This window comes from Delphinus delphis, chromosome 6, assembly GCF_949987515.2.
Source record: "Delphinus delphis chromosome 6, mDelDel1.2, whole genome shotgun sequence".
Classification (NCBI taxonomy): domain Eukaryota; kingdom Metazoa; phylum Chordata; class Mammalia; order Artiodactyla; family Delphinidae; genus Delphinus; species Delphinus delphis.
In genome coordinates, this window is record NC_082688.1 from 64,825,452 (window position 1) to 64,843,318 (window position 17,867).

The 17,867-nt window shown below is 36.8% G+C and overlaps 1 protein-coding gene across 1 annotated transcript in view; it reads left to right on the forward strand.

The window, feature by feature from the left end:
• Positions 1 to 17,867, forward strand: part of CCDC171 (coiled-coil domain containing 171) — a 357,858-nt gene that overhangs the window by 176,666 nt on the left and 163,325 nt on the right. Inside the window, exons 18-19 of the mRNA XM_060013466.1 lie at positions 8,053 to 8,557; positions 9,396 to 9,512. Of these exons, the coding sequence (XP_059869449.1) occupies positions 8,053 to 8,557; positions 9,396 to 9,512 (622 nt within the window). The remainder of the gene's footprint in view (positions 1 to 8,052; positions 8,558 to 9,395; positions 9,513 to 17,867) is intronic.

Consider the following 17,867-nt stretch of genomic DNA (forward strand, 5'->3'; position numbering starts at 1 on the left):
ATTAAGGACATTGTTGGCTGTGGGTTTGTCATATATGGCCTTTATTATGTTGAGGTAAGTTCCCTCTATGCCTACTTTCTGGTGGGTTTTTATCATAATTGGGTGTTGAATTTTGTCCAAAGCTTTCTCTGCATCTATTGAGATGATCATATGGTTTTTCTCCTTCAATTGGTTAATGTGGTGTTATCACATTGATTGATTTGCATATATTGAAGAATCCTTAAATCCCTGGGATAAACCCCACTTGATCATGGTTTATGATCCTTATAATGTGCTGTTGGATTCTGTTTGCTAGTCTTTTGTTGAGGAATTTTGCATCTATCTTCATCAGGGATATTGGCCTGTAGTTTTCTTTCTTTGTGACATCTTTGTCTGTTTTTGGTATCAGGGTGATGGTGACCTCGTAGAATGAGTTTAGGAGTGTTCCTCCCTCTGCTATATTTTGTAAGAGTTTGAGAAGCGTAGGTGTTATCTCTTCTCTAAATGTTTGATAGAATTCGCCTGTGAAGCCACCTGGTCCTGGGCTTTTGTTTGTTGGAAGATTGTTAATCACAGTCTCAATTTCAGTGCTTGTGATTGGTCTGTTTATATTTTCTCTTTCTTCCTGGTTCAGTGTCAGAAAGTTGTGCTTTTCTAAGAATTTGTCCATTTCTTCCAAGTTGTCCATTTTACTGGCATATAGTTGCTTGTAGTAATCTCTCATGATCCTTTGTATTTCTGCAGTGTCAGTTGTTACTTCTCCTTTTTCATTTCTAATTCTATTGATTTGAGTCTTCTCCCTTTTTTTCTTGATGAGTCTGGCTAATGGTTTATCAATTTTGTTTATCTTTTCAAAGAACCAGCTTTTAGTTTTATTGATCTTTGCTGTCAGTTACTTCATTTCTTTTTCCTTTATTTCTGATCTGATCTTTATGATTTCTTTCCTTCTGCTAACTTTGGGGTTTTCTTGTTCTTCTTTCTCTAATTGCTTTAGGTGTAAGGTTAGTTTGTTTACTTGAGGTGTTTCTTGTTTCTTAAGGTAGGATTGTATTGCTATAAACTTCCCTCTTAGATCTGCTTTTGCTGTATCCCATAGGTTTGGGTCATCATGTTTTCGTTGTCATTTGTTTCTAGGTATTTTTTGATTTCCTCTGTGATCTCTTGGTTATTAAGTAGTGTAATGTTTAGCCTCCATGTGTTTGTATTTTTTACAGTTTTGTACCTGTAATTGTACAAAATTGTACAAAATCAGATAATTGTACCTGATATGTAGTCGCATAGCGTTGTGGTCAGAAAAGATACTTGATACTATTTCAAGTTTTTAAATTTACCAAGGCTTGATTTGTGACCCAAGATATGATCTATCCTGGAGAATGTTCCATGAGCACTTGAGAAAAATGTGTATTCTGTTGTTTTGGATGGAATGTCCTATAAATATCAATTAAGTCCATTTTGTTTAAAGTATCATTTAAAGCTTGTGTTTCCTTATTTATTTTCATTTTGGATGATCTGTCCATTGATGAAAGTGGGGTGTTAATGTCCCCTACTATGTTTGTGTTACTGTCAATTTCCCCTTTTATGGCTGTTAGTATTTGCCTTATGTATTGTGGTGCTCCTATGTTGGGTGCATAAATATTTACAATTGTTATATCTTCTTCTTGGATTGATCCCTTGATCATTCTGTAGTGTCCTTCTTTGTCTCTTGTAATATTCTTTGTTTTAAAGTCTCTTTTGTCTGATATGAGAATTGCTACTCCAGCTTTGTTTTGATTTCCATTTGCATGGAATATCTTTTTCCATCCCCTCACTTTCAGTCTGTATGTGTCCCTAGGTCTGAAGTGGGTTTCTTGTAGACAGCATATATATGGGTCTTGTTTTTGTATCCATTCAGCCAGTCTATGTCTTTTGGTTGGAGCATTTAATCCATTTACATTTAAGGTAATTATCCATATGTATGTTCATATTACCATTATCTTAATTTTTTTTTGTTTGTTATCGTAGGTCTTTTCCTTCTCTTGTGTTTCCTGCCTGGAGAAGTCCCCTTAGCATTTGTTGTAAAGCTGATTTGGTGGTGCTGAATTCTCTTAACTTTTGCTAGTCTGTAAAGGTTTTAATTTCTCTGTCAAATCTGAATGAGATCCTTGCTGGGTAGAGTAATCTTGGTTGTAGGTTTTTCTCCTTCATTACTTTAAATATGTCCTGTCACTCCCTTCTGGCTTGCAGAGTTTCTGCTGAAAGATCAGCTGTTAACCTTATGGGGATTCCCTTGTATGTTATTTGTTGCTTTTCCCTTGCTGTTTTTAATATTTTTTCTTTGTATTTAATTTTTGATAGTTTGATTAATACGTGTCTTGGCATGCTTCTTGGATTATCCTGTATGGGACTCTCTGCACTTCCTGGACTTGATTGACTATTTCCTTTCCCATGTTAGGGAAGTTTTCAACTATAATCTGTTCAAATATTTTCTCAGTCCCTTTCTTTTTCTCTTCTTCTTCTGGGACCCCTATAATTCGAATGTGGTGTGTTTGGTGTTGTCCCAGAGGTCTCTAAGACTGTCCTCAATTCTTGTCATTCTTTTTTCTATTTTGTGCTCTGCAGCAGTTATTTCCACTATTTTATCTTCCAGATCACTTATCCATTCTTCTGCCTCAGTTATTCTGCTATTGATCCCTTCTAGAGAATTTTAAATTTCATTTATTGTGTTGTTCATCACTGTTTGTTTGCCCTTTAGTTCTTCTAGGTCCTTGTTAAATGTTCCTTGTATGCTCTCCATTCTATTTCCAAGATTTTGGATCATCTTTACTATCATTATTCTGAATTCTTTTTCAGGTAGACTGCCTATTTCTTCTTCGTTTGTTAGGTCTGGTGGGTTTTTACCTTGCTCCTTCATCTGCTGTGTGTTTCTCTTTCTTCTCATTTTGCTTAGCTTACTTTGTTCGGGGTCTCCTTTTCGCAGGCTACAGGTTCGTAGTTCCTGTTGTTTTTGGTGTCTGCCCCCAGTGGCTAAGGCTGGTTTAATGGGTTGTGTAGGCTTCCTGGTGGAGGGGACTAATGCCTGTGTTCTGGTGGATGAGGCTGCATCTTGTCTTTCTGGTGTCAGGTCTATGTCTGGTGGTGTGTTTTGGGGTGTCTGTGGCCTTATTATGATTTTAGGCAGCCTGTCTGTTAATGGATGGGGTTGTGTTCCTGTCTTGCTAGTTGTTTGGCATAGGGTGTCCAGCACTGTAGCTTGCTGATTGTTGAGTGGAGCTGGGTCTTGGCGTTGAGATGGAGATCTCTGGGAGATTTTCGCCGTTTGATATTACGTGGAGCTGGGAAGTCTGTTGTGGACCCGTGTCCTGAACTTGGCTCTCCCACCTCAGAGGCACAGCCCTGATGCCTGTCTGGGGCACCAAGAGCCTGTCATCCACATGGCTCAGAATAAAAGGGAGAAAAAAAGAAAGAAAGAAAGAAAGAAAGAAGAAGATAAAATAAAATAAAATAAAATAATGTTATTAAGATAAAAAATAATTATTAAAAAAATTTTTAAGTATTAAAAAAGGAAAGAAAGAAGACAGCAACCAAATCAGAAAAGAAATCCACGAATGATAACAAGTGCTAAAAACTATACTAAAAAACAAACAAACAAACAAAAACCGGACAGACAGAACCCTCGGAAAAATGGTAAAAGCAAAGCTATACAGACAAAATCACACACAGAAGCATACATATATACACTCACAAAAAGAGAAAAAGGGAAAAAAAAAATATATATATATCGTTGTTCCCAAAGTCCACGTCCTCAGTTTGGGATAATTCATTGTCTATTCAGGTATTCCACAGATGCAGGGTACATCAAGCTGATTGTGGAGATTTAATCCGCTGCTCCTGAGACTGCTGGTAGAGATTTCCCTTTCTCTTCTTTGTTCGCACAGCTCCCGGGGTTCAGCTTTGGTGTTGGCCCCTACTCTTCGTGTAGGTCGCCTGAGGGCGTCTGTTTTTCGCTCAGACAGGACGGGGTTGAAGGAGCCGCAGGTTCGGGGGCTGTAGCTCACTCAGGCTGGGGGGAGGGAGGGGTACGGATGCGGGGCGAGCCTGCGGCGGCAGAGGCCGGCGTGACGTTGCACCAGCCTGAGGCTCGCCATGCGTTCTCCCGGGGGAGTTGTCCCTGGATCACGGGACACTGGCAGCGGCGGGCTGCACAGGCTCCCGGGAGTGGAGGTGTGGAGAGTGACCTGTGCTTGCTCACAGGCTTCTTGGTAGCGGCAGCAACGGCCTTAGCGTCTCATGTGCGTCCCTGGGGTCCGCGCTGAGAGCCGCAACTCGCGCCCGTCTCTGGAGCTCCTTTAAGCAGCGCTCTTAATCCCCTCTCCTCGCGCACCAGGAAACAGAGAGGGAAGAAAAAGTCTCTTGCCTCTTCGGCAGCTCCAGACTTTTTCCCGGACTCCTTCCCGGCTAGCTGTGGCGCACTAGCCTCCTTCAGGCTGTGTTCACCCCGCCAACCCCAGTCCTCTCCCTGGGATCCGATGGAAGCCGGAGCCTCAGCTCCCAGCCCCGCCCGCCCTGGCGGGTGAGCAGACAAGCCTCTCGGGCTGGTGAGTGCTGGTCGACAACGATCCTCTGTGTGGGGATCTCTCCACTTTGCCCTCTGCACCCCTGTTGCTGTGCTCTCCTCCACGGCTCCGAAGCTTCCCCCGCTCCGCCCCCCCACAGTCTCCGCCCGCGAAGGGGCTTTCTAGTGTGTGGAAACCTTTCCTCCTTCACAGCTCCCTCCCACTGGTGCAGGTCCCGTCCCTATCCTTTTGTCTCTGTTTATTCCTTATTCTTTTGCCCTACCCATGTACGTGGGGAGTTTCTTGCCTTTTGGGAGGTCTGAGGTCTTCTGCCAGCATTCAGTAGGTGTTCTGTAGGAGTTGTTCCGCATGTAGATGTATTTCTGATGTATTTGTGGGGAGGAAGGTGATCTCCACGTCTTATTCTTCCGCCATCTTGAAGGTCCTCTGCACAAGACTCTTAGATAGCCTCATCCTCCAAAGGGCAGACACAGAAGCAAGGAGAACTACTGTTGTACAGACTGTGCCCGGGGAGAAATTCCAATGGCAGGTATTGGTGACATATCCTCTTCTTTAGCAGGTGGCAGCCTGGCAACTTGTGGTTGTAGGTAGGTGGCCTCAGTTCCTTCCCACTGTATCTCTCCTTAGGGCTGCTTGAGTGTCCTCATGACATGGCAGCTGGCTTAACCCAGGATGAGTGATCTTGGGTAGCTGGTTTTCCTTAGTTAACAATCATCTTTTGATGTTCCGCATTACCTGTGCCAGTCCCCTCCCCTGTCCCGTCCCCCCTGGTACTTTAGCTCAGGGAGGAAGGAGCTCAGAGGGATTTGGCTGAATAAGGGGCTTGAGAGCCTAGGGATGAACTTTAAGCCGCTTTCCCCACAGTCAGGAGGAGGGACGCTGACGCTCCAGCCAGACCCCGCGCCTCCCTTTCGCCGTTTCCCCTCAGGACGCTCAGGTCCACCCTGATTAGGTTCATTTTTATTTCCATTACTTAGGTATGACCAGTGCATCTCTTTTATCCTAGATTTTCTATAATTTTCCTTTTTTTCTCTAAATGAACTGGTGGAGTTGATTTTGGAGTGAATATGGAATTAAACTTCGTAATTTCCATTTGCTCCCTCTACTCCCTGCAACTCTGCTGCTATCCCGGGCAGTCTTTATTAATGTTTCCAATTTTCCCATCCATTTACTAAAGCTTAGCAACTGTCCCAAGTTTTTATCGTTTCTCATAGCTTTCTGGGTAAAGTTTAAATTCTTTAGCTTAATCATTTATTATCTACAGACTTGTCAAATTTCCATCATTTTCCTCTTCAGACATTCTGAATTATTTGTACTTCCTTAGAACACATTACTCTGTTTTCTGGCTCTTCCTTCGCTATATGCTAGTCTTCCTGCTTTTTCTAGCTGTAACTTGTGTCAGTTTTCCCTTTTCATAAAGGCTGTTGTACATCTGCTTCTAAGCCGTCTACTTGGCTCTCAGAGTTTCTTCCATCTTCCAGCTGCTCCCAGTGGAACACCATGACCTTTACTAGTGGTCTTTATATGGAGCTCTGGGACACAGGCCCATTGATAAACTACTGCTGCCACAACTTGGCTATCAGTAGAGATGTGGTTGGAGCAAGCTACAATTCCCTTATTTCCCCATTCCTTTATTTCTCACAGTACCACCACAGGTACGGCTGGATCAGACTTCAGAGAATAGTTGGAGTAAATAAAGGAAATTAAAGTATAGCAGAGAAACATTTAAAACCAAGACTAAATCCAATTTCCCTCCTGCCCAAGGAAAAGCATTCAAGAAGTTGAATCCATCAGAGAGTGGCCTCTTGTATACTTCCTTTACTCATTTGTATTCAGGGCTGTACTTCTGAGTGCCTCCTTCTACTCACCGTGCACCTTTGGGAACCTCATCCCCTAGCCTCAGGACTGGTTTTGGTCCGGGGGTTACTTTCCTCAGCCATGTGTTTCGACAAGTTTGAATCCTTTTGGCTACTTCCTGTCAACATTGTCCATGGTAGGCTTTGACACCCAAATCTTGCAGAGTAGTTAAGAGTTTGTATGATTTTCTCTAAGTCTGAACACCTTTGAAGACTTCCTGCCAATGTAAATTTTGGAAATGCCTCTGATTGTTCTAGTTGTTCGTGGATAACTCTTGAATCAGACACTGTAAATCTTTCCCAAGGACCATTGTTAAATTTCAGACGGAGTGTGACCTGAACCAATAATACAAAGAGAAATGTTTTCCTTAATGCCCCCAAAAGGATTCTCTCATAATGAAGATACTACTTCACTTTATATAGAGCATGATTTTTCTCTGTCTCTGACTGACCCCTTTATTCAAATTGAACTCCCTTGGCCTGTTTTAAAAAGAACGAAGTCCGTGGACAAGCCAGGGCAGCTTATTTGGTTAAGTAAAGATTCAGCTAAAGCTGTTAAATCACCATGGACTAGATTAGATTAAATTTTATTACAAGGGTAGCTATTGGCTAGCCTCCTTATTGGCGGAGTTGAGATTTTTTTGTTGTTGTTCTTTCTATTACACATCTCACTCCCACTTGTCCTTTGCCATATTCCTCCAAAAGCTGGTCAGCGTCATTTGGTATAAACATCCTTTTGTGCATCTCTGGCAATCTAGCATAGCTCCATCACAGCATTGTACCACAATCATTGATTTATTTGTCTGTTTTCCTAGCGTGTGGAATTTAGTGAGCAATCAGGAAATGTTTATCGAATGATAAATGCATCAGTAAAAGAAATTGGCATCTGTTATCTTCTAAATTTACTCTATTTCAACAGTTCCTTAATGATTAGGTATAAGATTTCATGGGGAGAGCTAGTTTATTTTCTAGTGATTAAAATCCAGTGCCTGCAGTTAAAATTTCTGTGTGTTGCATATTAAGTTTTGAATTATAAGTATCTTGATCAGGAAAAAAGGACCAGAGAGCTGCTGAGGCCCAGCCCACAGTTAGTATTTACTCCCAGCACTGGAGCTGTACTTTGTACAGCCTCCTGTCTTGGGGAGGAAGAAACTGAAATAACAGAGTATGCTCTGAGAATCAGTCCCCTCTTGTCTAGTAAATGGCAGATAGTCAGATGCTGTGTATTGTATTATTTATTTAACCCTTTGCTATTTTGACAAAAAGTTAAGTCTTTTTACATATAGAAAAGCCTCTAATGCTGGTGTGATTTCTGTTTAAAAGTAGGAAATACATGTTACTGAGGAATGGAAGAGAAGGAATTTTCTTTTTCTGAATATGTGTATTTATGCATAAGTATACAGGAAATTTACAAAGTATTTTTAAATGTATGTGCTCTACTTTGTGTAAAGCTTCCATATAAGGGATTTAAAAATTACTGTGCACATTTAGATCTAAGCTGTTTGGCCCACTGTTGCTCTATCATATATATTTTTTGGATATTTTAGACCATAGATCTTTCAAAGGAAAAGAAATAGTTGTCAGCAAAAGTTTTTCTTTTTTAAAAGAGGAGTTAATAAAATGCCTGTTTCATGATCAAATATATTATTTGACTTTTCTTATAGAAATTTCAAGAAATTGCTGAAAAAAATATGGAAAAGTTGAACCGTATTGAGAAGTCACATGAACAATTGGTTGTTGAAAACACACATTTCAAAAACTTGTTATCACAGACTAAAAGGGAACAAACATCCTTGCTGGCGGCCTGCGCATTGATGGCTGGTGCCTTATATCCTCTGTATAGCCGATCATCTGCCTTATCCACACAGAGAGATTTTCTCCAGGAACAGGTCAACACCTTTGAGTTGTTAAAATTGGAAGTTAGAACTCTAGCCCAGGCTTTGTCAATTGTAGAGGAAAAGAAGCAAGAGGAAGCCAAGATGAAGAAAAAAGCATTCAAAGGATTAATACGTGTATTCCGGAAAGGTGTTATTGCAATTTTGGCAGCAAACAGACTCAAGATTTTGGGCCAGTCGTGTGCCTCTCTTTTTACCTGGATGGAGAGTTTCAAAGAAGGCATAGGCATGTTAGTGTGTACAGGAGAGCCCAAAGACAAGCATAAATTTCCAAGTAAGATAATTTGTGCTTTTAAAAATCTGAGTCGAATGTAAGTGACATACGAAATGAATATGTTGGGCAAAAACATAAAAAAATCATTTACAATGTCAAATCATGTAACATATGTACATACATATGTAGATATGTATGTGTGTGTGAATAAGTGTGTATTTATAAATTAGGCTTTAATGTTTTGTTATAAACATTAAAATATAAAGAAAGTAGCAAATATATATGATTTCAACTTTGTCTAGCTTTATTATATTTGAATGCTCTTTTGACAGTAAATTGAAAAGTTTGTACAGCGATTTTTCAATAAAGTCAATCCAGAAACTCTGCCCTATTTAAAACTAATTAGCATAATTTACTTTCACTTTCTTTGAATTAGTATAAAATGATCAGAGTTAAAAATCTGTTGAAGAATTGAATGAAAATGAAACTAAATGTAAGTTTTATAGCTAACTTTTTTGAATGCTTGACTATTCTGAGGAAACAATTATTTCAGTTTTTAACTTTTCAAAAGCAAGCTATTAAGTAAGTAGAGCTAAATAAAATTTCCTTCTCCCTTTTCTTTTATGATATCAGTTACCATTATCTATAGAGAGGAGTTAATAAAATGCCTGTTTGTTTCATGATCAAATACATTATTTGACTTCTCTTATATGGAAAAATTGAACCGTAAATAAAGTCAATAAAATCTCACATCTATCATAGACTTCTCTGCACTAGGTGAAGTTCTACATACTAATTTTGATCTACTTCTTAAATAGCTAAATATTGCCATAATTTTTAAACGGATTTTAATAAATTTTTGTAGAATTGCATAATGGATTTTTTTCTGTTTTTGCAGAACATCAAAAGGAGCAGTTACGTTGTTTGCGAACTCTCAGTTGGCTCACCAGTTCTGACCTTCTTGCTGCAATAATCAGTTCTATGGCTGAGTTACAGGAAGCTATTAGTAAAACAGGTATGATTCCCCTTTTTATGTCCTTGCAAAATACATTTAAAAAGAAAATGTCCAGAAATTCTTTATGGTACAAATTCTAATAAACCTTCAAGGAAGAAAATGTATTTGTTTTTATCTTTCTTTTATTCAGGTACAGAGAGATTACTAAATCTATATTTAATGAAGTAGTGAATTAATGTAATTTTTGATGTTAATTTTGTCTTTATGGGGAAATTAAATGACACTTCTTAGTGAATACATTCACCTTTTTTTCCCCTTTGTGATATGCTTTTCCTATGGAAAACTCATCATTAGCTTTTTTATTAAGTACTACTGGTAATATTCTTTCAAATGTTTTAATCTTTCTTCTGTTTCTGGCCATGTGCTTTAGAAATCCAAATAATAACTGAATCAGTAGAAAATTTTTCTCTCTCATTTGGCAACATGTTTTTATTTTTTCTATTTAATTTTAAATAGTCTGCTCCTTTCCACTAGGTGTGAAGCCACCTATAACCAGTGATTTCCAAAGGTCTAAAATGCAAGTTTATTTTTTCATGACTCAGATTGCATGGCATGTTTGTGTGAAAGGTTCAATGAAAACTAATTTCTCCACACTTAAAGAGTAACATACAGTTACCTACTGCTTAAGCTATGTCATTGGACTAATTATGGTCGTTTCAGACACATTAATAGAAAAAAATGTATAGTAGACTTGTTAATACTTGCCTGCGTAATGAAATATTCTAAGTATTAATGAAATGATAATTTGGGATGTAATTTAATTCTTCAGACAATTCTGTTGTGTAAATATAGATCATGTATTGTGATTTCAAACATGTAAACTAGGCTCTTATAGTACAAAACTTATGATCCGAAGATTATTTTTAGGTTGTGGCCATAAATGTTGGTAAGAAATATGCATATTTTAATGTATCGGCAAAATCTCAACATACTGGGTTTGGAGTCTGAAATAAAAGTGCAAATAAATATATTTTAAGAATGTTGGTATTATAACTTCAAAGCAAAATTGTAACATCCTTGAAAGAACTTAATAAATTTTTGGGTTTAGTTTAATAAACAGATGATTTTTGTTAGTCATATTTTTTCAGGTATGTGGACCTAAAAGTAGATTGGTTTCTTAAGCTATAATCTTATTGATATTATTACTTTATTTAATGCATTTTTTAATCACTGTGCTATATGCTTGAGGAGATGAAAGAAAAAGATGTGACTTGATCGATCTTCTAGAAAATATACATAATGGTCATAAGAATAAGAGCGACAACTCATGAACAACTTAGGCAGAATGTAATCAAGGATTGGATGAGAAAGTACAGGCTTTAAATGTAAGAATACGCAGAAGGTAAAGCTCAATGTGGGCTTATGAGTATTGGGAAGGCTTCAGGGACTAGTGATTTAGTTGGGCCTAGAATGACAGTAAGTTAGAGAGGAGAGCTGGCATTCAGCTGCAGGGTATAGCTTAAGCAGAGATGTAGAAGTGGGAATAAGCATAGAATGGGAAGAAGGGACATTCAAGAGGTGAGAACGTAAATCCATGCCTAGCAGGTCTGACTTATGGATAAAATATACTGTCTACTCTAACCATATTGGGAAGTAGTGGGGGAAAGGGTAGATCATTGCCATGGGATCAGATTGTTGATTTATGAAAGTAGGCAGCGATTTCCCCTGAGCACATTTTCTAAAAGTAGCCCCTTGTAACATTTTTAAGTTAAAATATTGACAAAATTTTTATTCAGACCCTGATAAAAATATGTGTAGGTAAGACCTGTGAAGTAGAAGGTAGACCAAGAGTGGTGTTTTAAGTGCTTGCCTATCTCTAGGAGCAAGCTGTCTTTGATGTTAGACCCTGGTATGCCTCTAGCTTGAGGAAATAGCAAGTTCAGGAAAACTTATTTTTAGGCAAGCCTAAAAGGATATGGTCCAGGCAGATAGATAATTGTTACTGAACTAGTACAAAAATGATCAGTGTGGATCTTCTCCAGTGACTAGCTGGGCTTATAGAATAATTCTTTCAAAACATGATGAAGGGTTAATGTATTGTTATCTAGGCAATTGTGTTTTCATTTTTAAATGTATCCTAGTAGAAATTTTAGATATTTTAGCAGAAAAGGTGGGAAAATATTTTCAAAGTCTATGAGTGATTATCAACAGATAAGGGTAATAAATGTAAAGCCATAACAGTTTATACAGTCATGTTGAGTTTATAGTTTAAGTGTCTGAAAAATCTAAATAGGTAATCATTGTGTAGTAGAAAGAGCATTGCTTTGAACAAGACAGACTTGATATTATATTCAGCATTGCTAGTTATTAGTTGTGTGAAATTGGGCAAGTTACTTAACTTTACTGGGCCTCACACTCTTTTCCCATAAATGAAGATGGTATCGTCTTCCCCATTGTTATGAGGAAATAATGAGATAATGCTTGTTGAATATTTTGTACGGTATCTGGTACATAGTGGGTGCTAAAAAATATTGTTGTTCCCTTACCACCCATCTCACCATGAAAGTAGCATTTAGCATTAATGAACATGAATACACACACGCCTACCTGTATACATTTTTAGACTACTAATGATTAATTTTCTGTTCTAAAATTGCTAAATTGCTGTAGAGTGGAGGCAACATAGTGTAGGGTTAAGCAGGTATTCTGCCTGACTTTGAATACTGACTCTGATGCTAGCCACATGACATGGGCAAGTTATTTAAACTCTGTTTCCCAGTTTCTTTATTTGTAGAGTGGGAATAGTAAGTTTTACCTAGCTCAGAGTTTAGAGGACTAAATGAGTTCATTTGTAAAGTGCTTAGAATGCCTTTGTTTACTCTTTCACATACTTTTCTTAGTTCAGATATTGGTCTTCATTAAAATTTATTGCATTAACTGAATAATAATGAAGAAATTTCATAAAAATTTAGAGTAAATAAAATGAAAATACATTAGTTTATCTTAAAATTTCAAGACCATTTACATGTCTCATACAGCTCCAACTTGTTAAAACATGGTTCTGTTATAAATTAGTATACGTATAAAGATCAGGAAGAAATTTCTTCCTCTGAATATAATGACATTGGATGTGTGGGGGCATCACAGGTTTTCTTTCTTTGTACCTAATAGAAGACCCCCACTTAGAGCAGCTTATTCATATAAGGTTTTTTTTTTTCCTCCCAAATAGTAAGTCTGGAGGTAGGTAGAAATCCAGACTATGTCTTTCTGCTAAGCCATTAGCATCTTCGTGTTTATGCCTCCTAGTTTTAAGCTGGTCACTCTACTTTTAGGCATCAGGATTGTATTTGTGCAGGAAGGAGAAGGGAGGGACACAATGTGAAGACATTCATACATTGCTGGTGAGAATAAAAAATGTTATAGCTGCTTTGGGAAAGAGTGGCATTTCCTCAAAATATTAAACATAGAGTTATCATTTGAACAAGCAATTCCCCTTCTAGGTATATATCCAAGAGAAATGAAAACATATATGTACAAAAACTTGTGCATGAATGTTTACTGCAGCATAATGCATAGTCAAGAAATGGAAACAAACTCAAATGTCCATCAACTGATAAATGGGTAATGGACAGATATCCAAACAATAAAATATAATTGGGCCATAAAGAGTAATGAAGTACTGATGCTTGCTACAACATGGATGAACCATGAAAGCCATATGCTACATCACAAAAGATTGTATATAATATGATTCCATTTATTTGAAATCACATATCATATTATTCCATTTATTTGGAATATGCAGATTAGGCAAATCTAGAGACAGAAAGTACATTAGGGGCTGCCTAAGGCTGGGGAGGGGTTGGGGTTATGGGAAGTGGCTGCTAATAGATATGGAGTTTCTTTTGGGGGTGACTAAAATTTTATAAAATTGCTTGTGGTGACGACTGCATAACTGTGATTATATTAAAAACCATGGATTGTACACTTTAAATGGGTAAGTTATATTGTGTGTGAATTATATCTCAACAAAATTGTTAAAAATATGAAGACATGTGTTGCTGAATATATCACTTTATATCAGGAAGGCAAAAGCTTTCCCAAAAGCTTCCCCAGCAGACTTTTGCTGTTGTTTCATTGGCCTGGCCTGAGCTTGTTTCATTGGCCTGAGCTGAGTCATTCACATGATTCTCCCTAGATGACTACCTGGAGATTGACAAAAGAGAAGGAAGAGTTTGTGCATGGAATGAATCAGCTAATCAACATCTGCAGTAGAGAGGATTGTTTTTGTTTGTTCTTTTTTTTCAAATTACTTCCGCTTCTACTACCTCCATTATACAAGAAAACAGGTCAATTCAGAAAACTTGGAAAAGAAATAAATCAGAGAACAATAACAAAGCAAAAACAAATGTATTTTCCCATCATATAGGGATAGTTAATGTAAGCATTTTTATGTGTTCTTATGTGTTCTTCCAATCTGTTTTATCCCTCTTTCTCTCTCTATCCATTCACCCTTCCTTCCTCCCTTCATGCCACCTACTCATCCATCCACTAGCATACTAACAAATGATGTAAATGATATCATAGGCTACATACTCTTTAATATCTTCATTTAAAAATTATTCCAAAATACCCGCAAACTTATGGAAAAGTTGCAAGTAGTTCACAACAGAGAATTCTGTTTCCTGAATGGTCTGAGAGCAGGTTGCTTACTTGATGCCCCATCACTCCCTCATATTATAGCATGTATTTCAAAGACATTCTTCTGCGTAACCAGAGTGCAATGATCAACATCAGGAAACCAACATTGATACATTACTACCATTCAGACTCCATTCAACTTCCCCTATTTGTCCCAACCACGTCATTTTTAGCAAGAGGATCTGGTTTAGAATTATGTGTTGCATTTAGTCATGTCTCTTTAGTCTTCTTCAGTACGGAAGAGTTCCTCAGTTTTTCCTTGACCATCGTGACCTTGAAGATTACAAGCCAGTTATTTGTAGAATATCCCTTAATTTTGATTTGTTTGTTTCCTCATGGTCAGATTTAGCTTATGCATTTTCAGCAAGAATATCACAGAAGTGATGCTGTGCTTTGCTTATGATAAACTGTCATAGCTATAGTTTAAAAAATATCATACTTTTTGAGGATTTTTCTCTATTTCTGTTAATAATCTTCTAGAGAATGATTGTAATGTCTGGGTAATATATATCAGTTGGGCATTCCTTCATCTATTTAACCAATTTACAAAAGGAGGTTTTCATCATAGGGCAGGTATCAAGAATACCAGTTCAGCTTTGATTTGCAATTGATTCCTTGTCCCTTGAATCATCTAATACTATGAATAGTATCTTAATTCTTTCAGCCATGTCGGAAATTGAAATGGCAAAATCTTGGGAAAGTCTATTTAGGAAATGTGAAAATTCTGAAATGAAAGAGGATATTTCTTGGAACTCTGATTTTTCTTCTCTGTTCCTTCTGTCTTTTTGAAGAACTTGCTGAAAATTTAAATCATATTACATGTCAGGACTACCTATTGATGGCATCATTGTCACTTTTTTCTTTTTATTTACAATATTGTGTTAGTTTCTGGTGTACAGCAAAGTGATTCATATATATATATATAAATAAAATCTTTTTCATATTCTTTTCCATCGTAGTTTATTACAAGATATTGAATATAGTTCCCTGTGCTATACAGTAGGACCTTGTTGCTTACCTAGTTTATCTCTAGTAATCTGTATCTGCTAATCGCAAACTCCTGACTTATCCCTCCCTCCCTTCCCCTTTGGTAACCATAAGTTTGTTTTCTATGTCTGTGAATCTGTTTCTATTTTGTAAATAAGTTCATCTGCATCATATTTTAGATTCTACATATAAGTGATATTGTATGGTATTTGTCTTTCTCTTTCTGACTTACTTCGCTTAGCATGATAATCTCTAGCTCCGTCCATGTTGCTGCAAATGGCATTATCTCATTCATTTTCACTTTTTTCTTTTTAGCTCCAGGAAAACTAGTACATGTATGGCAATAGCAAGTAATAGCTTTTAATATATTAAATAGTAACTATTGCTTCTCCTATTATCATTGTTCAAAAAAAATCAGTAAATTACTCTTTTGAAAAGTTAGGTGCTTATCTTTTTAGAGTAAGTTCTGAATTATACTATTAACTAATTAGGAGAGAAAATTTTAAAATTGTCTAGGAGAGAAAATGAAACATGTTGGATATGCAGTAGAATATGGATTAAGAACCTGGATTCTAGATTTGAATCTGGGTTCCAGTGCTTACTATGTGTGTGACATTGGGAATATCATTTCATCCTTCTTCATCCATCTGTAAAATTTGGCTAAGGGTGGTTCCTAGCTCATAGAGTTATTAGGAGTAAATGTAACTTTCTCAGCCAAGTCCCTTGTATATGTAATTGTCCAATAAATGTTGTGTTATCTCTTTTTTGTGCACTGACATTTCAGTGGAACCTGTATATTAGTTTATCCCTTTTTGTGAAACTGGAAGTTCAATAGTGGTAGCTTGAATTCATTGCTCAGAAAGTGAGGTGTTTGCTAAAGGTAGATGCCACTGCTGCCTTCTTAAACTTTGACGGTGTATTTACAGGCAGTGGGCAAAGACCCAGTTTCCATGTTTCTCTGTAAATACTGGACAGGTGGCAACCTTCTTGCTTTCATTAAAGTGTTTGCCCACTTGAGATAAATGACCTCTTCCAGGTATCCAAATGGTGTGCCTGCAAGAGATCATTTACCTCAAACAGGGGAGAATGTTACTTCCACTGAAGGGCTGGGATATCAATCATTATAGGAGTGGACTAAGGAACCCTATAGATAGCTGAGCATTTTTATATGACTTGTTCAGACTGAATTTCTCGAGATAGAAACAATTGTGCTGATTTGCTTTGAAATATCTCTGAACAAATACAGGAGTAGATGGTTATGAGTAGAATGTTCATCCATTTTCTTACACATTTACGCATTTCAATTATAATTGAATTTTCATTATCTAGAGGATAGATGACTCAAATATACATGCTCCTGCTATTACTACTCACAGCTTTCTTTCATCGTATACTTTGAGTTAACTTTGTAGAGGTCATAGCAGCTCTTCCAGGTAAAACTCAGAAATCTAGGTTGTATTCGGCACAACACTGAGGTTTCATATTAGGAAGTTCAAAGCAGTAAGTAAAGATACTTGTATTAATAAGTAGTTATTAGTATATATTTGAAAGCTTAAAGGCTTTAGTGAATCCTAACAAAGAATAAAAGATGTGTTACTCCAAGTGTGGTTGTCGACCAGCAGCATCAGCATTAACTGTGGGGTGTTGGAAATGCACAGTCTCAGACTCCATTCCAGAGCTATTCAGCCAGAATCTGCATTTTAACAAGATGATTTATAACCACAGTAAAGTGTGAGAAGAAGTAATTTAGAGAATTTTGTTATACACATAATTTCACTCATATCTGAAATTGAAATAAGTACAATCTGACCGTGGATCATTTTTAGTACTTGAGCTATTAGTGTCTATTTTGAGCCACATTTAACTTACTGACTTTTATTTTGTGACTTTTAAAATTATTATTCTTGCATTTTCCCATATTTTTTCAAACATTTTATTCTGAGAATTTTCAAGCATATGGAAAATGTGAAAGAAGTTTTGTTTTCTAAATTAAAATTTATTTGCCTATCATTCTTAAGAACAATTTTTGAATGAATAATTTATCCTTGGAAGTGTTCATGACTGTGTAAAATTCCAGTGTCACAATTTTCATAGAATATATTTATTTGTTAAAATAATATACAAAATCAAAATTATTTTAAGAAACATATGAGGCTTTAACATATTTTGCAACTTATAAGCAGTTTGTAGAAAACTTTTAAGACCCTTTTCTTAGAAGATTTAGTTGAATATCCAGATACTGTCTAACAAAACGACACAATTATTTTTTAAGATTTTTGTAAAAGAAAAAATTTCCTCTCAGATCTATTCTAAAATAATACATGTATATTTAAAAATATTTTAAGCCTCCACCTTGTTCCAGAAAAAAAATTATGGCAGCTTACAGGTATTTGTAAAATATCACTGTAAGATAGCTCTTGTAATCTCCCTGAGAGTATGATTAATATTTGTGTGTACTTCTTTCAAGTTGTTTTGTGTGTATTTCAATATGACTGGGTCATTTTATGTACCATTTTTCATTGTTCTTTTTCTCGCACTTATTTTAAATGGCTATAATAATCGTACCATCTCATTGGCTATTGTAATGGTTTCAACGAGTTATTGCATGTTGGCAGTGCTTGGTTTGTCACATATCTTTGTAAAAGCAGCAGTATTGTTCCTCATTTCCTACTCTTTAGCTCGGTATACAAGACCTTTCTTGATCTGATTCTCAGTTTAACTAAACTG